Consider the following 23,468-nt stretch of genomic DNA (forward strand, 5'->3'; position numbering starts at 1 on the left):
TTTATATTCATTATGTTTATCGTTATGTGTAGCCATAAAATTAGTTAATTGTGTGTGAAAGCTGTCAAGAATCAATGCTGGAAATGCTATCGATTTCGATCGCTATCGATAACACTACCACCATCGCTCTCGCTTACTGTGCTCATGCTCCGCAATTTATACAACTTATCGCTAGACTTAATGCATTTAAATGCCTTCAAGATCGCTATCAATTACTCGTACTATATTTATATAGACACAGATGATATATCCCATATACTAATATATATCGTATATACCGCGTATATATGCTAGTGTTTGTGTAGGTGTGTTTGTGTGTGTGGGGGTGTGACTATGTCTGTGTGTGTGTGCTAAATCAAGCTTAGCGTAGTTTTATGCTCAAGATATGTAGTCCACAAAAACCATGTGTGTTTCAATCGGCCAAATTCATCATTCATCATCGGCTACTTCTCCGACCTAGCCATTAGATCTGAAAGCTCTGTAACGCCCGCCTCCGGATCAACATCTGCATCCTCATCGACATCTCTAACTCCAGTTTCTACTCCATCGCCATCTCCATTGTCCTCCTGTTCCCGATCTTGATCGAGTTCGCTTTGGTTGCCAGTACTCTCATTTTGATTGTTCTCTAGCTTGATGCTACTCAAGGGATGCCAGATATTGCTGCCCAGCGATCCTTCATCCTCACGGGACGATGGACTCTGTGCGGGCTCCGATGTTGGCGACTTGCTGGTACTCCTTCGATCCATGGCGTATGGATGGGGATGCGAATGAGGATGCTGGCCTGCACCTAGAAAGCCTGGAAAACTCAGCAGACCCGGTGGATATGGATACTTTGCACCGTTGGCAAAATGCGGAGGCGGTATGTTTCCAAAGGCACCAGGACTTAGTTCACCAGGCTAAGAAAGGTGCAAATATTAAAAAATTTTAGGGAATGCGTGATTTAGAATACCTATATATAGCTTAACGGCATTAAATTGAAATTAAGATAAAAGAGGCTAAATGAAGACTCCGAAATTGATCAGAGTGATTATTATTACTTGAGCACTAGGGAAAACAATTTAAGAAGCTAAGTGAACTTTGTCAACGTCAACGTTAAATGAAACGCTCGCAAAAGCTATAAGGAGAATGAGAGAGATGGTATTGATGGGACTTACCTTGGGGGGCATTCCGTTGAAAAATGGTGGCAAATAGGGAAAGAATAGTTCAGGTCGACGCTGCATAAATTCCTGCTCGGCAGTGGCTGTTCCATGGGCTCCAGTAGAACCAGGACCAGTTCCAGGTCCAGGTCGCATAGGCAGCTCCAAGGACATGCGACGACCACGACGCGATGTTGGATTGGTCCACATGTGCGTGCCCATATGAACCTACAAAAAAGGAGAGACAAGAGCAAAGAGTCCAAGGAGAGAATAGCGAAAATTCCGCAGACAAGAGGACTTGCTGTTGCCCACCTTGAGGTTACCCTTGGTAGTGAAAGCCTTCTGGCACACATTGCATTGAAAGGGCTTGTCTCCGGTGTGGGTTCGCATGTGGATCTGGAGCGCGGAACTGGAGCTAAAGTTGCGCCGGCAAACGTGGCAGAAGTGCTTATTGTTTATTGGCGGATCGAGGCTGGAGCTGGGCGGCCCGGCTGACATCAAGGCCTGCTGAAAGTCCAGCGGACTAGCTGGAAAGCGATGAGCATCTGCGTGGTGAGCGGGGGATGAGCTGAGGGTGGCCTCATGGTGCGTATGATGGATATTGAGGGATACTTACGCAGCTGCATCTTCATCAGGGACTGCTCCGCATCGGCTGCACTCTCCTGCTGAAAGCCCGCGCTACTGTTGTTCGTTGTTGTAGGATTGTTGTTGCACGTGACAGCAGCTGCAGCACTCCCCTCGCAACCAGCCTCATCGGCCAGCAGCTGCTGGGAGTCGGGATCTTCTTTGATGGACGCCGCATTAGTTGCCACTGACTCCGCCGGCGCCAGCATCAGCTCCTGCATCGGATTTGGAGTTGGAGTCACAGTCGGCGTCGGCGTTGGTGTCGGCGTCGATGGCGGCTTTGACTTCTTGGCAAACAGATTTGGATTGAGAGAGAGCTGAAATTGTTGGTTGATCCGATCAGAAGGGGCGCTAATTTCTTAGCATTTGCCAGTTAATGTGGCGTTAATATCGCTCCAACCGACTCTCCATTGTCCCCCACTCCATTCAGGAGAAAGAGTTTGGCCCAGACGCGCCTCTTAATTATCTTATTTCTTATTTTTGAACATAATTTACAATTTTTCTATGCCAACTAATTATCTCTCGCACAGACAAAGCCGCCTCGACGGTCGGGTCTCAACTCATATTTTTATGGCAAAACAATTGGGGACTCGACGAGCGAGTGAGCAGCAGACTTGCCCCACAGACATCAGCTTGTCTGCATGCCGCACTTGCCACTTGCCACATGCCACTTGGGCCTCGCGACAAACAAAAGATTAAATAATTTTGCATAAAGCGTAACATAATTTATTTGCATTGAATGCATCGCACACACCGCCACCGATCCGGCACACACAATGCCCCGATCCTGCCCCTCTCTCACTCAAAGAGGAGACCAGGCCCGAGGCGTGCGGCATGCGGAACGAGGCGTTGCCATGGCCATCCATCTGGTTCTGTTGCTGGTCTGGTCTGGTACATATAAGATACCAACTCGTAAATTTTGCATCATCATAATGTATTCTCGTAATTACTTACAATATTTGAATCACTTAGGAATTTCTATTGCAAAAGATGACGCCCAGTGCTGCCCCGCCGCCCTGCTGCATCCCCTACTTAGCCGCTTCCAGTGTGCCATGTGTGGTGGAGACCATCAGTGATGTGTAGAGCGAACATATTTCGAGAACATACTGTCGCCGGGGATGCCAGGGCTGATTACAGCCTGAAAATGTTATGACATTTACATAGCACAATGCAATTTGGCCAAAGAATAAACCAGCAGCGGTTCAGCAAGCAAAGGGGCCCAATGAAAACGTAGTAATTCAATTAAATGAAATAATCTTGCAATAATGCGAAAATATTTCTTATCAGATTTAAGTCAACAATCTGAATAAGGTAGAACAAAAATACTACTTGGCATTTAATCGATAAATTAAATAGGCCCTTTTAAAATAACTTCAATTCTTTATCGTGCCTTACATTTTATGCACTCAGAATTTTGGAAATACTCCAAGAATGTAAAATATAATGAACGATGTCATTAGTCATAGACACTATACCGCATTGTGCGACAGAACCACAAACCAGAAACAGCAACAAAACATGATGATGCGACGATTGTGCTAGACATTCTTAAATATTAATACTCGCATTTGTACTTAAATTATGGGTAGACAGGCACTCCCCGCCCTCCGTTTCCCCTCGCCCCACTGGCAGTAGTGGCATTCCTAATATCAAGCTCGAAGACGAACGCACTTTAATAAATAATTGGCATTGTTGTGCGATGTAATCCAAGCGCTTTTGCTTTAAGAGAATCAATCTGAAGCTAGCAACTGGCAGCCTCTTTACTGCAACCGTCAAGCGGAACGGCAACAATTAAGGCAAACTATGCAACTCGCCACAATTTCCTTATAATAATGCTTACTTCTCTCTTCCCCGCTTTCTTGACCTCACACTCTCTCTACCTCTCCCTCTCTGTCTAGTGAGAAATGAACAATTAATAATAAGCTCATAATTTGTTTGGCCTAAACAGGAGCTTACTTGCCAGCTCCAGCTGCACTCCATATAGGGCCGTTCATTCCCGACAACTTCTCAGAGCACTTCAGGCCATAACAATTTAATTAATGATGCTCAGCCAAGGCCAAGCAATCTACACAACTTGCTTAGCCTTTGCCTCATCACATCTGGCATTAGTTCACATCATTTAAGGAAGGTGGCGATGGAGAGGATGCTTCACCAGGCGAACGGATGAGCAGCTACTAGTAAAACCTTTAGTCTTACATATTTATATAAAAAATAATAAAAAAGAAAATACTAAATATAAATCCAAATCATTTACATAAGTAATCTACGACACGAATGTGTTTGCTGCTACTAACCATCTTTTTTTTAAGCACTCGTTTATTTTCAAAACATATTTTTGTATTATTGCAAATTAGCAAGTTTCGTTTAATATTGAAGACTTAAAAGATAATAACTTATAATCGTTCCATGATTTATTTATATTGCACAAAATCATATTTCAAGCCAACGCTGTTTGTAAATATTCTATTATATTTGGATGGAACTTTTAAAATCTTTTAAAAGAAAATAAATAAATTTCCTAATATGTATACAAAATTCCATAAAAAAGAATGTTATATTTATGCATAAGTAAATATTTTCTAAAGACCGAAGTTTGTTGTATTACTATTGCTTACCTTGGCTGCGTGTGGTGACGTCGCTTCGTTAGTGTGGGTGCGGACCGAGAGAATTGTAACTTCTTTGGCATGTTCGCATTGCAGATGGGCCTCCAAGGCGGGGAGACTGGGTAGCATCTTGAAGCACAAGTTGCACACATTGGGGGGCGGTTGCAGACCTAAATTCGCGGGTGAATGAAAAGGGGAAAGGGGCAAACGGGAAACAGATGATTACTCACAAGAACACGTGCGGACGCGACAATGGGAAATCGAAATCGAAACTTCGATATAATAAATTTCCATCAGAGTAAAATGTTGTGACATAATGACGTTGCGATCTCACAACAGAACGTAATTCATTGAGGGACCCATCCCCATCCTCCCATACCCATCTCTCTTACTTCTTCTTCGCACTAGGCTACTAACCGATCGTGATGTATTGGAATTGAAAATGCGCGAAAAGTTTATAAATAAATTGCGGAATTTTGGCATAGGCAGACGCGCTGATGATGGGGAGATAGAGGGATGGGAGATGGGCGGCTTTTGTCTTGGTCCAATTGAGTTATGTCGCGCCAAGTGCGCAGATTTATCGAGCTTCCCCTTTCGCTTCTGTCGCTGCGTAAATCGTCGCAATGAGGTCAAAGGTGGCAGACAAAGCAGCTTTGTCATCTTGCGCACTGTCAGACGATACTCGTCAGCCTGCATTCAGCAATCGGTAGTCGACTTACCCATAAATCCGAGCGGTCCGAAGGGCAACAGCGGAAACTTGGCATGTGCCTGTCCTAGGGCGTGCATCTCCTCGCGAGCTGCGGCCATCAACAGCAGATTTGGGGGTAGCAGGGGCATGCCGTGCATGGGTAACACCGCTCCACCGTTGTTTACGCCAAAGAGACGGGCCGCTGCCGCAGCTGCCGACGATGGAGATGAGAGATCCATGGGAGGCAGTTCGGTACCGTTGGTACTTTCGCGTCCACCACCCTCCAAATCGGATCTGGAACGTTCATCACAGCAATCATGAGCAGTGGGTCGTCTGTCTCGATCTCTTTCTCTTTCTCTGTCCAGAGGCGTTGTGGTGATTGTTGTGGCACTCGAATTGTCACGCGAATCGTCTGTGCTGTCCATGGTCATGAACTCATCGAAGTCGCCGCCCTGCGACGACTCGGAACGTTGTCCTGAGTGATCAGAGATAGTGGTGGAGAAGTCCAGGGTGTCTGAAGTACCCAATGACTTGTTTGAGTTCTGATCCTCAATGCCCAGACGTTCGATATCGCCAGCTCCTAGACTCTGGCTCTGCCCTTGACCTTGCACAGCGCTACCATCATCCATAGTGTGGATGCGAATGTGCTGCTGAAGAATGATGCCATTGGAGAACTTCTGATGGCACACAGGACATTTGAACTGACTACGCATGGGCGGTTTGATTTTGTGTATGCTCATGTGTGCCTTCAGATTGCCTTTGGTGGCAAAGGCACGTCCACAAATCTTGCATCGAAAGGGTCTTTCACCTGTGTGGGTTCTAATATGCATCTGAAGGGAGCTGCGGCAAGACATAACCTTTTGGCAGAAGATACACTGATTAGGATCCGTCAACTTGTTCTCAATATTGTCCACCAGCTGCTGAAGCTTCGACGTCTCCGATGTCTTGTCTATCTCAATTAGATCCTCCCATGACTTGTCTATGATGCGTTCCATCTGCGCCAGTGAATACTCTCCGGCCCCCGTTCCGGCAGGCAGACCCAATGAGCCATCCCTGCTAGCGGAGGAGCGACGCACGAGCTTGGCAATGTGCAAATGCTCAGCATGCTCTGCCGCTCTATCCTCGCCTGGCGGACTGCCTGCATTGCTTGTCTGTCGCTTTCGCACACTGCCATTCCGACGGGGTGTCGTTTGACTTGGCTTGGGACTATCTTTGGGCTTCTCCTTTTCTTGTTTCTCAGGTGAGGGATCCATTGGAACTACGCTCTGGCATCTATTACGATCGGACACGGATTTGCTTGGTGTTATGACAGGAATGGGAGGTAGGATGGGACTTGGTGTTGGTGTCTGTGCACGTTCAAGGGGCGATTGAGACTTCTCCCGAATCGACTTACTGAGATCCTCTGCCTGCGGAAGCATTTGTTGCTCTTGCTGTTGATGAATCTGCTGTATTGACTGCGCTTGCTGCTGCTCCTGGGCACAAGGATCTCTGCTAGGTGGTGGTGGCGGTGCAAGAGGCGCGGGTGGCACAAAGGGTAACCGAATTGGCGTCAGAGCGGCAAATTGTTCTGCACTTCCCGAGGATGATCCTCCTCCTGCGCCTGCTATGGCCCCTCCATTTACTACAGGCGGCAGCATCATGGGAGGAAAGATCTGAGTGTGACGCTGGTAGTGGACTTTAAGATTACCTTTAGTTGTGAACTTGCTGCCACACACGTTGCAGTGGAAGGGTCGTTCACCGGTGTGGGAACGCAGATGGATCTGCAGGGCTGAGTAGCTGCCAAAGATCTTGCCGCAATACTTACAGCGATGCTTAAAGATCTCTCCGCGACTCTGTGCTTCTTTCGAGGCATATTCCGAGTACTCCTCTTGCATTTGTGCAGCATGAAGGCTCTGCGATGCGGAATCCAATACCTCCTCCGTGCGGCGTTGCAGCATCTCCAGGCAGTTGGGCTCATTGGGCGCTGGCGGCGGGTCGTGGTTGGTGATAATACTCGATGCCAGACTGGAGCTGATATCGCACATTAGCGGTTGATACTCATTCTCCGTCTCGGGTTCGACTTCCGCCTCAATCTCGCGCTCATCCTCCCGCTTGATGTGCTCTCTTTCTCGCTCTCTTTCCCGTTCGCCTTCACTTTCCTTATTGCACTCGATTGCCATTTCCAAGGTCAAGTTATGCCCATCAGTCTTTAAACTCTCCTTAAGCCGCACGTGGTCATCCTCGAGCACTTCACCATTCATCCTTGGCTTTCCCTTGACCAGATATTCCTGCTCGGTCTCTCGCACCTTCTGTTCCTCAACCTCCGCTTCCGCCTCCACTTCCGCATCTTCCTCCTCTTCCACGTCGTCGCGCTCTTCATCGTTCCGCCCCTGCCTGCTGAGAGCAGCGACCACGCCTCCGGCCCTCTTCAATTGACTCTGTAGATGCTGGATGAGCTGCAGTTGCATCAGATGTTGGCGCTGCACATTGAAGATCGTCGACTGTACCATGGCCAGATCGCTGGGATCGGCTGCTCCTGCTAGCGCCGTTGCGGCGAACTGCGCCACCGCCACTTTGGTATGTTGTAAAGCTTCAAGTGCGACGTGCCCCGATGTGGGCAATCGACTGCCAGAGATTACGGAAAGATCCAAAGCCTCATTGCTGTTCTCCGGCTGCTGGTCTTCATTCAACGATGGCAAGGATGTTTCCACCGATACTTCCATTGGTAGTTCTCCATCTGTTCCTGCATTCGGATGAAGTTGTGGCACCTCATCCGCTATACTGCCGTTGTTGTTGCTGTCGGCATTGAGTTCCTTGGCCAGCAGATTATCTCTATCCCCAACTCCTGCTCCAGAAACAGCTCCGGCACCTGTCGAGCTGCCACTACCAGCAGATGTTGTACTGCGTGTACCTGTGCCCCGGTAATTGATGCGATTACGAAATATTGAACACATTATGCCTAGGATCGCCTCTTCCCCGACTGCTCCGCCTAACAAGAGCAGCTGGAAGAGATTCCGATTGTCGGCTATAATCTGATATTTAGTTTAGCTGTGGCTCCGGCTCTTCTGCTGCTGCTGGTCATGGGCGCTGTGGATAGATCAAAAGAAGATTTCGGATTGAGCAACAGCAAACGTAAGAGAATAAGAAACTGAGCTTTCCGCTTTAGATTCCTATAACGAGCCGGTCGCGTAAGAAGGGTCCGACCCGGTCAGACTTTATGATAAATTTTTGAATATATGAATAGCTTGTGGTGTCGCAACTTAAAGGCGATGAATAAATGAACGCATTGCATATTATTAGGGGCGTATAACTTAATTTTGGCCTACAGAACGAGCCATCGAACCACCCGCCACATGTGCAATATCTATTTAGAATAAAAACTATATATCGGTATCGCAATCACAATCGTCATCACCATCACCATCGACATCGCATCGGAGGTATCGGATAAATGTTTTTTGGACTTTCCTCATCCAAGGGGGATTATTGAACTGGTCGAAGCTCGTTACGCGTTTTGCATGAGGCTTCAGATTCAGCTTGAGCTTGGAGTTGGTGTTGGAGTTGGATAATTTATTGATATATTACTTGGAATCACTCAGCATAACTTTGCTTTGGTCCCATTCGATTTCGATTCCGGCTATGGCTAATTTACTTGTTGACAATTTCCAACTGTCTCTACGCGACACGTCGCAATCCCATCTAGGAATAGGACGATATCTATAGAACTGATTGCGATATGGTTACCGCGTAACACACGGAAATACTACCCACCCTATATTGCCTACTGTCCACTCTGACACTCCACAACCATTGAAATGAATCAATTGAACTGTATGCAAAGACTCACATTATCGTGTGATAAAGTTTCTCCTCGCATTGGGATTTGTGCCACTATAACCGATATTGCCAAACGTAAATAACTTGGCTGAGTTATTGGCCAAGGAGGAACTGGAACTTCTCGCACCCAAACAGCGACTCAGCTGTGGAACTAGAACACGCGAACAGAACGGCGCCAAATAACGAATCGAGTACATTGTCCTACTTACTTATGAATTTCTTTAGTTAAATATCGAAAGAGTTTATAAATGCAATTAAACGCTTACTGTGTTTTAATAGTTAAAAAATTAAATGACCGAATACAACATACTCAGTGCTGGGCTTCAGTTCTGATAAGAACTATGTTACGACATAAAAATATACAAATTATTTTGTAGGTAAACTTTGTAGATACATTCGATTCGCTTAAATCATTATATAACTTACAACACAAGCATTTCGTTTTTACTTTAATTTAATTTTTTAATACTCCATAATGATTATTGGGGAAATTTTTGATTTAAACTGTTTTTAGATTTTCATATTATTGACTAAGATCTAAACGTTCAGACTTTAATGTTACTGCCTCTTTATCAATCTTGTATGTATTTATTTTGTTAATTATAATTTAAGAGAAATTACTCTTTAAGAGAAGCATACTAGTTTCAATAGCTGTAAAATGATTAGAATGAGGGGGTTCTAAATACTATTCTACGAATCGAACCTTGTCTTAGCAGTCGAGCTCTCACTCACTTGCAATCGAAATACTTCATTATGAGGTATTAAATCTATATAAGCTGATAATATAGGAAAATATAGAAAAATGTAGGAAATGTAGGAGTTCGATTATCCCATTATATTTTGGTAGTCATCTTAATTCATTTCCTAATTCATTTCCACTATGTGATTTCGTATTGTGAGCAAAAAAAGAGAAAATCAAAAATAAGTTGGCGAAGAGAACATAAATTTTAGTCAGAAATCGATTTCCCCATAATTCCGATGCATTCGTGAGTTAGCCTTCGCCGTGGTATACACTCGGATAACCATAAGAAAGATTCGTAATTTTAATACGAAATTGGGCAGAATATTTCACAATAATCGATGCGAACGTGTGCTAAGATTGGAGTTTGCTGTACGAGAACGAGACCAAGTAGCATTCACATTACGGCCGATTGCTTTATGATTATTTCCCGGCAATTAAGTGAATTTATTGGCAAAGGTAAACACACACACGCACACACTCCCCACTCAGCAGACTCTAGTCCCATTCTTAGAGAAATCATACAGATACAGACCAGTGTACTATACATAAGATACTATACTTTACTCCTATCCATATCGATTGGGACAGGCCGCACTCGAAATCATCGGCGCACACACATCGTATAGTATTTCTATCAATGGGCTCATCCGAAATCAATTTGTTTAATGCAGTAGTCGACGCGCTTTTCCCATAGCTGAATGAGGCAGGAAAGGGAATCTCACATTGCGACTGAGATTGTGGAAACTTGTGGGTGGTTGGGAGTCAAGATGCCCGAGTGCTTGCTTAGGACGCCTTGAAGGTGTTGACCGAATACAAGTAATGCCAGTAGCCACAACTTATTCCACTTGAGCTGATTTCTTGAGCGATTTACGCACAGCCAAAAACATAAAACTTATGCAATTGCTTCAACTTTAGGTTTCTTTGGCACTTTTTCCAATGGAATCCGAATCTGAAATCTGAATCGAAATCTACTTCGAATTCCACAACGAGTGCACAGTATGTTTTTATTTCCTTTGTCATTCCGGCCGATTTTTTCAAGATAGAGCTTCCTGTCAGCAGGTGGTCCGCGTGCTGGCGTTCAACTTGAAAGGAACTTTAAATCTTTCTTCTTCGGGTTTCAGTTACTCGTCCGGATAAATATTGTATCTGAGATATACAACAAAGCGTCAATCATTCTATCGAAAATTGGTTTTATCCACAGCGGATACAGATCAAAATTCTATGCAATTTGCTTGATTGATTGATGGCACACACGCACACAGAAACGCACATGGACACATAAATAGCTCCACTTGCACCCAGTTGGGGCAAGATACAAGTATATCCGGCTAGAAATTTGACTGAATGAATGATTTGCCCGCAACGTGGCGGTAAAATAAACAATTGATTAAATGATTGCTATGCTCGTAGATATATTGATTGAGATCTGTTGTTCTTCAAATCGATCGACAGATCACTGCCTTGCCTGGATCTGTTTGAATTTCAATTCTGAACACAATTGTCAGCCAATAACTATTGTTCATCATTTGATTCATTAACATTGCATATTTCTATAGCACTAGCTAACCAATAAGTATTAAGTATTTTTCGATCTCACGCAAGTAATACGTACTAATTCTTATTATTGGAATAAATAAAAGTGACTTTAAAAATATAAAACTTTTATAATTTTGGAAAATCACTTTTATTTATTATTAATATCTGATTTATAGTTTACAAAAAAGTACACCTAAATAGGAAAATCAGCTAAATACTTTTAATTATTTATTTCTTATGTAAAACGAGAATATGTTTCTTTTTCTTGTTACTAGAGTAATAAATAACTAAGCTTTAGTGAGAATTTTCCTTCATTCATTCTGATTTTCATCAATCGAAAAGCAGCATAACATAAGTATTTTCTGTTTGCCGAACATTAAGAAAATAAGGACAAAAATGAGGGAGGAAAAATAAGAATGGATTGCGTCAAAATTTATGAGCTTCATTTAATACGTGTATGTAGTGAAAAAATACAAGCACATTGCAGTAGTGTGAACGAAGAAGGGCAAAAGTGTAGTCGTGGTTAAAATCAGTTGCAGTATTTAAAATGCCAAAGAGAAGAGGCAGCCAATGAAGGCTCAGGCGTTAGCACTTCAACTGGAACTGAACTGAGCATGGGAATGGAAATGAAAATGGGAATGGGAATTGTAATGGGAATGAGAATTCGAATTCGAATGGGAGCTGGAGATGGAGATGGAGCTGGAACCGGATCCATGCCGAACAAAATGTCTGCAAATTTATTAAGCTGAAAAAATTTTATGAGTTGAATTGGTATAATTTTCATATAATTTTTGAGAAAGAAACGAAATGGAACGAACGACGATACGACAACAACAACAACAAAGACTACAACGACGATGACTTCGAGTTGCAGTCCAAAAGCAGCCGGAAAGGGCTCGCTTTAAAGACGGGCAGAGAGGGAGAGTGACAGAGAGATGGAGGGGGAGTGGAGACCGGGCAACCAGTTGAGCTGCAGACGCCGCGGGTGGCTGTTGACCAGAAAGGCTATCGGACGGGGTGGGGGGGAGACGAAGCGAAGCAGGCGCCACACACACAGTACATGAAATGGACGACGCCCGTTTGTGTTTAAATGTGTGCGTGTGTGTGTGTTAAATGCAAATGTCTGCGTGTCAGCTGACCGAAGAGCAGGAGAAAGAGAAGAAGAGCAAAGTCGATAGGTCGTGAGAAAGGGAGAGCACACAAGGCAGGACAAGCCAAAGCAACAGAGAACGGAAAAGAAGCAGAAGTGGATAAAGCAGACCAATGCCAAGTGACCAAAGGAAAGAGGGGATCCACGGAGAGCACACACACACACACTCTCAGCCTTGTGCCTTGTAGATGAATTTGTATTGTTTTGCATTTGCTTTTGGGCGCTATTTTGTTTTTCTCCTGCTCTGCTCTGCTTTCGTTTTTATGTTTTTTCTTCACTAAAGGAATAATAAAGGCCAGTTACTTATGCACTGTGAGTGTGTGTGTGACAGAGAAAGAACTTTGGAGGGGAAATTGTGACGCGAAGTGGGCAGGGGAGAGGCGGGGAGTTGAAGGAAGAGTTGTTAAGCTGCCATTGCAAACAATTAAAATCATAAGAGACGCACATAAATTATTCATGGCTTAATCTAAAGTGGACAATCTATGCAAAGTACTCTCCACACACTCACACACACACATACAGACATTCACACACATGCAGTCAATCCTAACCCCTCTTCCCCTGCACCTTCTGGGCATAAATGTTTATAGCTTGTGCACACGCATACAAACAAACACATTTCTGTCCTCTTGTTTTAGCCACTTTCGATAAACGTTTGCATCATTTTTAATATTTTCGCATTTTCATTGTGCTTTTTCTGCCTTCGTTTCTGTTAAAAACTCATATTGTGTTCAACAATTAATTATATACCGATGTGTAAGATCTGTCTCATATTCATAGATGACTTTGCTATAAGTTTCACAAATACAATCTTGGAAGTGATCATTTAATTATATTTCGCTTGCTGTATTTTATAGTAAAAACAAGTAAGAAAGTTACAGTCGAGTGTGCTCGACTGTGAGATACCCGCTACCCATTTTGAATTAAAGCAAAATATTGTGGTATTATTTTCAAAATATACCAAAATACTACACAATACCAAAAATATACAAAATGGTATATTTGGTATATCGATATAGTACCGTATTCAAAATATACCATAGACGGCACAATATAATAGATTGTCAGCCAAAGCAACTAAGACCCCTAGTAAGTAGGCCCATACAAAAGTATTTCTTTAATAACCTCGACAATTTTGATCTGATCGCAACCAAATTTTCAGAAATCATAAATACTATTGTTATTATTTTATACACAATTTGCAGCTCTAGCTTTAAAGTTACGCTTGTTATTCGTTTTTTTTTTTGATTTGCGGGGGCGAAAGTAGGCGTGGCAAAAATTTGAAACAAACTTAATCTGCGTGCAGACGTAACAAATGCTGTCGAAAAAAATTATAGATCTATTTCTTATAGTCTCTAAGATCCAGTGTTTCATACGGACAGACGGACAGACAGACAGACGGACATGGCTAGATCGTCTCGGCTATTGATGCTGATCAAGAATATATAAACTTTATAGGGTCTACCTGCTACCCATGGTGTAGAAGGGTATTATAACTTTGTAACTGCAGGAAATGTATTTAACAGAGAGAAGTAGGCATCTTCGACGAAGTATATATATTCTTGATCAGTGGTTGGTATTTATTATTATTATTCAAGTTTGTTTTCAAATTTTGCACGCCCCAAAATTCCAAAATTATCGAATAACAAAACTAATTTTAAGGATTTGAAGAAGAAAAAGTAGAAATGAAGAGACTATAACTGCAATATTTATGATTCCTGAAAATTTGATTGCGATCTGAAATAAAAGTTGCAATTATTTAGAAAATACTTTTGTATGGCAAAAAACGTCTACTGCAAAAGAGATTTCATTGTTTTGGCTGGTATATTTTATACTCTATATTTTGAATGAAGTACTATATCAATATACCAAATATAGTCTTCAGTATGGTTTTTTTATATTCTTGGTATATTCATATGGTATCTTTTAAGAATACTGCAATGTTTTAAATTTTTTTAAAATAAGTAGCAGACAAGCTCAACTGTAGATTTCTTAATTGAATTAGATTGTAATAATGGGGATTTAAGAAAATTTCTTTGATCATAGTATGAACCATTTTTCGTTGCAAAATTCAATCATTGATGATGTTTTCAGAAATATTTGGTTGAATTGAATTATTAAATAATTTATGGAGTATATTTTAAATAATGAAAATTGACTTTATCTACAATATAGATAAACAGAACTTCGAATACGATAAAAATTGCAGTGTTGTAAAGTTTTTGAACATAGACGCATAGAAAATGAACGAGATATTAAATGTATGTGAATCTGAAGCGTTGCAAGCATTCTAATAAACAGCCGCGATACAGATGCATTCACAAATAAATATCTGTCTATCCGCTTTTGAGTACTGATAGATTCGCATGAGGCGTGCGCTGATCTGTTGGCATATTTTTGGCGTGCAGAAAAATTCAACGTGGCCACATTACAAATAGGAAGAAAAAAACGAAAAAGTAGAAAAATATATCGCAGAGCATAATACAATATTTTTGGCTTTTGGCAAATATTTGGACAGCGCGTCGTGTGTGTGTTTCTGTGTGTGTGTGTGTGTGTGTGTGTATGTGTGTGGATGGGGAAACTCGAAATGAAAATGATGAAAATTTACGAGGCAAAAGTTGACAACAAAAATTGCCTGGCGAAATGTAGATACAGTCGAAAGTGTAGACACTTTTTCTATAGACGCGCACATTTCTGTCATAACAAAAAAATATTTTCCTCCCTCCTTTGGCTGTTTGTGTCGCTGCTTTCCCCCTCTTTGTCTTTGTGTTGAATTTATTAAAATGAAAATAAATATACAATAAAAATGAGCGAAAATAAAATACAAATAAATGATGATGGGGGATGGGAGAGAGGGCAGCAGCAAAAAAAGGGAAATGAAATGAAAAAAAAAATGAAAAATTGTCTGGCGCATGAAACATTTCGAATTTTATAAACGACGAAAAGTAAATGAATTTATTGTCCGTCAGCGAGAAAGCAGATCATCATGCGAATGATAAAAATGTTCGTGATCATGATCATGATCATGGGGATGTCAATGTGCACGCTGAGATACAAGATACATTTTTGTTGGCGCTCTTCGTTAAGATGAAATCGCGCGACTCATAAATTAATTAAGGCAATAAATGCATTAGGCGCTAGGCGATGCTACATAGGGGAGGGGCAAAGGGGCACGAAATGCATTTGTATCTTTTACTTGAGCAATGTATCTCAAAAAGTTGGTTGTAGTTGCAGTTGATTTGCTTGATTGAAAATTAAGCTCATCATTTCAATCTCAATCTGTTGCTGACATTTGACTGCAGTGTGTATCTACAAGATACAAGATACACACTCGACTCGAACCTGACACCTGTCATCTTTTCGTTTAACCTACGCCCCACCGCCTCCCCACCCACACACATTGTTGCTGTGCTAATTTTACTCTCACAACATGCGTCTGTTTGCTCTGTTCAAGTTGTTGTTGTTGCACCTCACACACAAACACACACACACACACACAAATATATGCACACACACTTGGAACAGCATCTCGTGCCCATGTCAAGACCTCAATAATCCCTCTTCTGCCCCCGCCGATCTCTTGCCACGCTGCTGAGGCACAAAATAGTTGTATTTATGTTAACTTTGACATAAGCCCGACATGCAACATTCTGTTGCTGCTGCTGCTGATGTTGCTTCGGTTGCATGTCCTCGCATAAAGTGTCAATTTTAAATAATCGCCACTCAGGCAACAACTGAGCCTCAAACACATACACACACACACACTCACACACACATCAGCAGCATTTTGATTCTTGCACTTCATTAACTCATGGAACTGCAAATCATTTAGAAGATATTCAAGATATTGAAGCGGCAATTACATCAGATGAACATCAAACTAAGAAAGCTGATGCCTTAAGTGAAGGTTACGTTTTAAAGGTTTATCCAGACAATTTCGATTCGATGAGAGAATCAAGTTAATCAATTATATTTGGTCCGACACAAGTTTGGCTTTGACACAAGCAATCTAACGAGATGTGATTTTCAGCTGTCAACCAAACATTCAATATCTTAAATATAGTAGATATATTCTACATCTTAAATTTTGGATATAAGCATATATATTTAAGATGTTGAAAGTCTGTTTGGTAGCTGAATTTATTATGAAATTGTGGGAGTTTTTTTTTTATTATCAATAGATAATGGAACTTAAGACAGCTTTACAAAATTATATAAAATTATATATAATTATATTTAAATATATATATAAAGCAAGAAAGTCGATTAATTTTTAGATAAGATTCTATTGTGAAAACTTTGCGGAATATTTCACAACTTCAATTTAGTTTAGTTTATGGTAATCATATAATTTAAATAAACTTTAGGTTTATTTGTGCTCTTTAGGCATTAAAGTCTTCCGAAATTGTGAATTCAATTAAATTTTTCTTATAATTGTAAAATATTATTTAGTAATATTAAAGTGAAAAACAGTTGTGATAAATATTTAATACTAACGATTCTTGAAAATGTTTAGATCGAAGAAAAGTAAAAGAAGGTACAAAATATTTTCGATGGAAAGTTGTAAGAACTTCTTATTTTAAACAAGCAATATTGATGAATTAAATATTAAATGAAGACTCTTAGTAGAGTGTAACTATAAGTTTATCGGAAAATAATTTAATGCACTTCCATTGTAATGTTTTGCCTTTTATTTTTAACATTGTTAATAATTTATTACTTTTTGAGGTAATCATGCAATTATGAGGAATGATTAATATGTTTTTAATAAATTCTTCTGCTGTTCTCCTGACAATTATTTCTTATATATCAAAATATTCAAGCAATTTTTAGTATTTTAACATATTGGGATGATGGTGATTTTCTCCCTTCTCGAGAAAAGTTGTTAATAATTTATAGAAATATACTCGATACTCACTTTGATTATAACTGTAAATGAGTTGTTGTTGTTCTCTCTTCTGTTGGGCTCACTTGTTTCCAAATTGGTTTTTGCTTTCTTCTTTATCGCCTATCCGCTTTTGTGGGATTTATTGAGCTCACTTTTTTTTGGTTTGCTTTGTTACGTGTTCGATGCGAAATTTCGATTTCGCCGACGGCAGCAAAAAATAGTTTGTGTTTTCGGTGAATCCTGCGAACGATTTCAATTTCAATTTCGATTTCGATTTTGATTCTTTTGTTGTTTTGGTTGTCTTGTTGTCTTTAGTTCACTTCACCTTCATCGCGTTTATTGCACATATTTCAATTGTTTTTGCCTTTGTTTCGAGAGAGTGTCGACTATTGCTGTCGCTGTTGTTGTTGTTGTTGTTGTTGTTATTATTGTTGTTGTTGTATTTGTTTCCATTTGCATTTTTCGCGTTGTGTCGTATGAGTTTTATGCTTTTTGCATTTTTTATGATTAATTAAACACGCGCGACCACAAAAACTTCCTCGTACTGCTTCCCCCTCCTCCTCCTTCTCCTCCTCCTTCTCTACCACGCTCCCGCACGCCGCACTCTTCGCACTCACACTCACGCTGTGTCCCACTCCACACACACACACGCACGGCAGCACACACACTCACACACACACACGCACGCACTTAACGCTGGAGATGATGCGGGAGAAAAAAAAAGCGAGGCGAGTATTGTGCGTGAGTTGCGGCGACAACGACGATGACGACGACGGCGGCGGCGGAGGCGGCGGCGATGACGACGGCAGCGGTAGTAAAAACCGTTAGCTGGCCACTGGCTTTGCAGCGGCGACTGTCAAAAATTTTGGCAATAATAATTGGCTGCCGTTTAGTTGTTGTTGTTGCTGCTGTTAATGTGAATGGCAAATTAGCTATAAACTGGCCACTGGCAAGCGGCAAGTGGCAAGTAACAACCTGCAACTGGCGGCTTTGAGGCGGCTGACCAAAGCAAAGCCAAGAAGTGGCGGCTGCTTCTGCTGCTGCTGCCTGCCTCGCTGGCTGGCTGAACTGACGCTGTCGCTGAACTGGCAACTTGCGCTGTCGCTGTTGCTGCCGCTGTTGCTATTGCTGTTGCTGCTTTTGCCGTTGCCGTTGCCGTTGGCCGTGGCGTTGGCCGTGACTGGAGCCGAAGCAGAGAATGTCCTTTATGGATTTAACGAGCAAGAAACGGCACACAACGAGACAACGCAGCAGCACCATCAGGCAGCAGCAGCAGCAGCAACAGCAGCAGCAGAAGCAGCAACGGCAGCAGCGACAGCAGCAGCGAATCGAAGTGTCGCTATCATTGTTTGGGGGCAGCAGCATATTCGCTTCGTGTTCGTTTCGTTCTGCATTGCAAAAGCTTAAGCGACCAACAACACCAATAACAACAACAACGACAGCAACATTAGCTGCGCAGCGGCGCAAGAGAGAAAGAGCGAGAGAGCCACTCTAAAGTGCGTGCAACATTTTCGAAACTCAACTTGGCCCAACTAACAGCAGGGGAACTTGGCGTATAAGACTGTTGTCACACTGTTATGTTAGGTGCCTAACATTTATTGTCGCTGTTAAGCTGGCGCACCACTAGCTGTACTACTCTAACACACGCACTGCGGCCATTTATGATAAGTCTCAAGTTTACGGGCAAGTATATGTGTAATGCGCGTGTGTGTGTGTGTGTGCCATAAATCAAAAACAGACTCGCGAAGAGCGCGAATGTGGATGTATTTGTAGTGGCTCTCACAATTGCTCTCCCTCTCTCTCTCTCTCTCGCATAGTCTCGCGTTTTGTCGGCTGACGAGCGCTCTCTGAAAGGGCCGACAGCGCACAAATCGATACCGCAAGAAGCAGAAAACGAGAAACTGTCCGACAGAAGGCAACGTCATCTTCGGTCAGAGCGCAGCAAACGATTTTTATTTGCGCAGCGTCATTGTCGGCGTTGTCGTCGTCGTCGCCGTCGTCGTCGTTGGGCCGTCGACAAATAAATAAAACGCAATGCAAAAGCAAATTATGACAACTTTAGGCGGAGCATAGCGACAGCAACAACAACAAACGGCAGCAAGAAACGTTGGCAGCGCTGCTCGCATTTTTATCTTACTTTATGCTCCTCGTTGGCTGCGCTCAATCATATTTATCCTTCATTGTGTGTGTGTATGTGTGTGTGTTATGCTATGTATGAGTGTTTGAGAGTGTGAGAGCATGTAAGTTTCTTTATTTATCCATATTTCCTTTATGTACGACGCGTCGTGTTGTTGCCTTCGCCTCTTGGTTTTCTTTGCTGTTTGGTCCTTTTGCAGCATTGCGATTCAAAATGCCGTCGGAATAACTTCATTTGCACAGATTTTTCTTGTGAATATTTTTACAGTAAAATTCAATCGTCAGTTGAATCAGTTCGGAAATAAAAAACTTAAATAAATATTAGATAATTAAAAGTTTTTATATGTATACATTTAAAAAATCTTTAATAAGTTACATAGATTTAAAAAAAACTTAGGAGAAACTTGATAGAACTCATCATATTAAGAAAATGAACTTTAAAAGGAATTAACGATTATACATCAATTCGAAATATATTCTCAGTATTTCAAAGAATTATATTCATTAAAATTATTTTCTGAAATGTACATCAAGATGACTATTTGTTTTTAAGACGATGCATAATTTAAATTTAAATTATGAAAGTTTTAGTTTTTCTAAAATAGAATTGATTTCTTTAAAGGTAATCCCAATTTTGCGTACTTTTCACTGCCTTAAAAAATAAAAAAATTATTCTGTATTAAGGTTTTATCAAATTAAATAATAACTAAAAAATATAAGAAAAAAAAAATGATTTTTTTTCAACATAAATAAAAGCTCTGCTATTCTTAATAATTTAAAATACATTTTTTATTTATTTCAATTTGTAACTTATAACTCTACTGTCTGCATTTGGTTTTGGTAATAAAAGTATTAAATTTATGTAATAAAGAAATTTAATAGAATATTTTGAAGGTTACAAATTTTTCTGAAATTTAAATAGACTTTAAAAGTTTCTGAATTTTGCGCTTTATCATTTTACTTCAAAATAGAATTTAAAAGAAAATGTTTTTGAAATGTTTTAAGCTTTAATAAAAAATGCCGCTCTTCATAATTATTTATTTATTTAATTTGCAACTTAGAGTTAAATTCTAGGGACTACAAAAAGTAACAGAAGAAGGAAATACACAAGAAACACACATTAGATTTGTATAATTTGCATTTAATTTATCCAAAACTTGAATATATTGCACATAAATTGTAATTCGTATTAAAGCATCTTCAATCCAATGATCGATCATTCAATTGCAAGACGGGGCGAGATTGCCGAATAGCTGTTAATAGCCATACCGATGGAGTTTGTGGCATGAATTATGCATGCCACCGGCAGCAGGCAACCGTTAAGTGGCAACTTGCATGGCCACCAATTGCATTTCATTTGCAGATACATGCGTATGTATCCTCTTGCTACATATGTTTATGTATCTGCATCTGCATTTGTATCTGTATCTGTATCTCGTAATGCGAGTGCAACCCTTTTGCAGTCGCTGCCCATATAATCTGAAAGAACTCGTGTGGAACATCTGCCCGCTGCGTGTGCTTATGAATTACTAAAAAGCCTAATAGAACAACAACAACAACAACGAATAGCAACAAATTCAAAATGGATTCATGGATGAATAAAAAATGAAATGAAATGATAACAAACACCAACAAAGAGGACAACAACAACAACAACAGCGGTAGCAATAACAACCCCGTAACTGAGCCGCGACCCTTCATAAGCATCAAATAATACCAAACCCTCTCCTCTCCCCTCTTCCTCGCACTCATTTCTCCATCCGTGTCAAATTAGCCGCGTCTTCAACATGGTTGCACTGTAGATTTTCAGAGTCGAGTGCCTTTTCCCTATCAGAAAGAGAGAGAGAGAGAAAGGTGCAGCATCTCTCTTCCAGCAGAGACACAAAGTCTATGGCCACCAAAAGTTTCCCAGACATAATGTCGTTTATCATCGAGAACCGCTTCCAATTCCTCCATCGCCATATTCTCGACGTGGGTCGAGAGACAGCAAGTGGAATTTGTATGCAAATCGAAACCCGTTTTCAAAATTTTGATGACGCCGATTTGTCTCTACATTCATAAAAAAAGCATATAGAAAAACGATCAGACAAAAAAAAATAAATAAATAAACGAAAAGAAAAACCTAGGCAACATTTCTCAGGTCATCGGGAAATCAAAGTCAAAGCGAAGCCGACCAGAACACGATCAACAAAGCATAATTAAAGTCGGAATAAATTATTATATACATTTTAAGGTAAATGCGACAAATGTTCAGTCCCTAACCCATTCCCCATTCCCTATTCCCCAAATCCCACAAAAAAAAAAACGAACCCATCCAATGAGGAACAACGTTTATAATCATCTTGCAGAACGTGAGTTGGTTCAACATACTGCAAGATGTCGGTGGGATCATACGGACTGGACAATAAAGAAGCCGAGCAATACTCGAAAAGGAAGTCGATGGATTCAAAGGAATATCAACCCTCATAAAAGTAATGTCAGAAGAATAATTATTCATAGTTTCGCATCTTGAAACTTTTTATTGGACAAAAACAATTGTCGAATGTTCATTGCCGATGTTTTCTCTCTCTCCTACTTAGTTTTCTTTCTTAAACGTTTCCCTGGCTGCTTTCTGATTCAACTCTCCTCTTTGAGTCACGCATTTGGATCCTAAATGGAAATCTCGTTCGTACTCGTTGACTCATTAGACATAGGTTTAATTTTAATTTTATTTTTTTGTGCCCGATTCACATAAAATGTATTTATTTAAATGACAAAGATCGTTAAGAGTACCTCCCACACACATTCAAGTCGAACGATAAACTTCACATCAACTACGAGCATCATAAAAATCGAAATACACGTCGCTCGGCTCGAGGGCTTCGGGTATATTAAGTATCACGTTTGTTTCCACTAAATAAATGTATAATACCAAATAGAATTGAAAATAAATAAATAAAAAAGACCGAAAGTGCACACTCGACTCGTTAAAAGTACGTACCTCAGACTCGCTCAGAGCATTGTTAAGGGTCTTTGATTTTCCCATGTGTAGACCGACGATCCCAAAGAGTACTCGGCTCCCATTATTCAAATGGGTTCTTAATTTGACTGACCAGTGATTTATTCCAACATTATCAAATATTTCGAAGACTTTGCGCCTATCGAATCAGATTCATACAAGACCTGCTTAACTTTTGAGCTTAAGAAGAGTCTTTTTAATAGATTTATTATTTCATTATATCATGAAAGAATAACATTATAATAAAATGTACGACCTGAAATCGGTTTATCAGCTCTAAATCATAACATCACTATATGTCATATAATATCATATTTCAGATTAAAAATAATGTGCGATCTTCAAAACTAAAAAGAAATAAAATTACATTTTTTTTTGTTGAACATTTGAGATAAATGTTAAATGTTTTTTAATGTAAGAGTTAGCTGTGCGTTTATCGACATTTCCTCACATTTAGTTCCTAAACTTGAATTTTTCATAATTTCTAACGAGTGAAGCTTGCCTCCGCCTTAAACTCTGCATAGATCTGCAGTTGCCACAATAGCTAGTAAATTAAGAGTTCGGTGTAAATCACATCTGTTTTGGTTCGTTAATGGATCATTTCTGAATGATGAGCTAACATATGGTCGGCACGAGTCGAAATTCCGAGGTCTTTGGGGTGAGAGGAGGCAGAGAGGAGAGGAGGATTTATGATGATATTGTTTATGAATTCGAATTACAAAATGTAACGCCACATAAATATGGAGGCAAGTATTTGCTGAGCTGCAATAAAAAGCAATAACTACGCCCAAACGTTGCATGTTGAAAGTTCAACAGTGAATGGAACACAGTTTGGATGGTGGAAAATCAATGAAAATGCCTTTAAATTGAGAGCAGACGCAACTTTAAATGTGCCACATGTAACAGTAAGGGGCAAGAAAGAGGAGCCTAGACTGGGGGCAGGGTTCAATGGGGCACAAGCAGAAGCAATGGCAGCAAGGACACCCATCTCACAAGTGTATCCCTCGGATACATTTGCACAACAACAAAACTATGTGTGTATATGTATGTATATACAACTGTTGCTTATTTACCTAAGCGCCAGGCAGCAAATTTGAGGCAACATCGTTGTGTTGTCAGTGTAACTCCAGCGTTGTCTTCTCTCTTCCCTT

General features: G+C 40.8%; 1 protein-coding gene across 4 annotated transcripts; it reads right to left on the minus strand.

The window, feature by feature from the left end:
• Positions 1-202: 202 nt before the first annotated feature.
• Positions 203-17,673, minus strand: LOC117563727 (homeotic protein spalt-major). 4 transcript variants are annotated; one of them, XM_034242199.2, is made up of 7 exons: positions 17,214-17,673; positions 5,083-8,117; positions 4,376-4,533; positions 1,753-2,077; positions 1,449-1,681; positions 1,155-1,364; positions 203-896 (listed from the first exon to the last, which is right to left on the minus strand). In XM_034242199.2, the coding sequence occupies exons 2-7, from the start codon at positions 7,982-7,984 to the stop codon at positions 444-446; spliced, it is 4,281 nt and encodes a 1,426-aa protein (XP_034098090.1). In that variant the 5' UTR covers positions 7,985-8,117; positions 17,214-17,673; the 3' UTR covers positions 203-443. The 4 variants fall into 4 exon arrangements, 3 of the variants coding, with proteins under 3 accessions (XP_034098090.1, XP_034098086.1, XP_034098092.1); XM_034242195.2 differs by lacking the exon at positions 17,214-17,673 and adding an exon at positions 8,802-9,129 and having other exon boundaries at positions 5,083-8,729; XR_007954551.1 differs by lacking the exons at positions 203-896; positions 1,155-1,364; positions 1,449-1,681; positions 1,753-2,077; positions 17,214-17,673 and adding exons at positions 4,594-5,031; positions 8,802-9,126 and having other exon boundaries at positions 4,387-4,533; positions 5,083-8,729.
• Between the last annotated feature and the right edge of the window lie 5,795 nt (positions 17,674-23,468).

Source organism: Drosophila albomicans, chromosome 2L, assembly GCF_009650485.2.
Source record: "Drosophila albomicans strain 15112-1751.03 chromosome 2L, ASM965048v2, whole genome shotgun sequence".
In the NCBI taxonomy this organism is placed as follows: domain Eukaryota; kingdom Metazoa; phylum Arthropoda; class Insecta; order Diptera; family Drosophilidae; genus Drosophila; species Drosophila albomicans.

Coding starts and splice junctions, on each gene's coding strand:
- LOC117563727 (XM_034242199.2), bottom strand. CDS start 7,984: ATGTGTTCAATATTTCGTAATCGCATCAATTACCGGGGCACAGGTACA. Junction 1,365..1,448: donor CTACCAAGGGTAACCTCAAG/GTGGGCAACAGC, acceptor CCTTTTTTGTAG/GTTCATATGGGCACGCACAT. Junction 897..1,154: donor TCAACGGAATGCCCCCCAAG/GTAAGTCCCATC, acceptor CACCTTTCTTAG/CCTGGTGAACTAAGTCCTGG.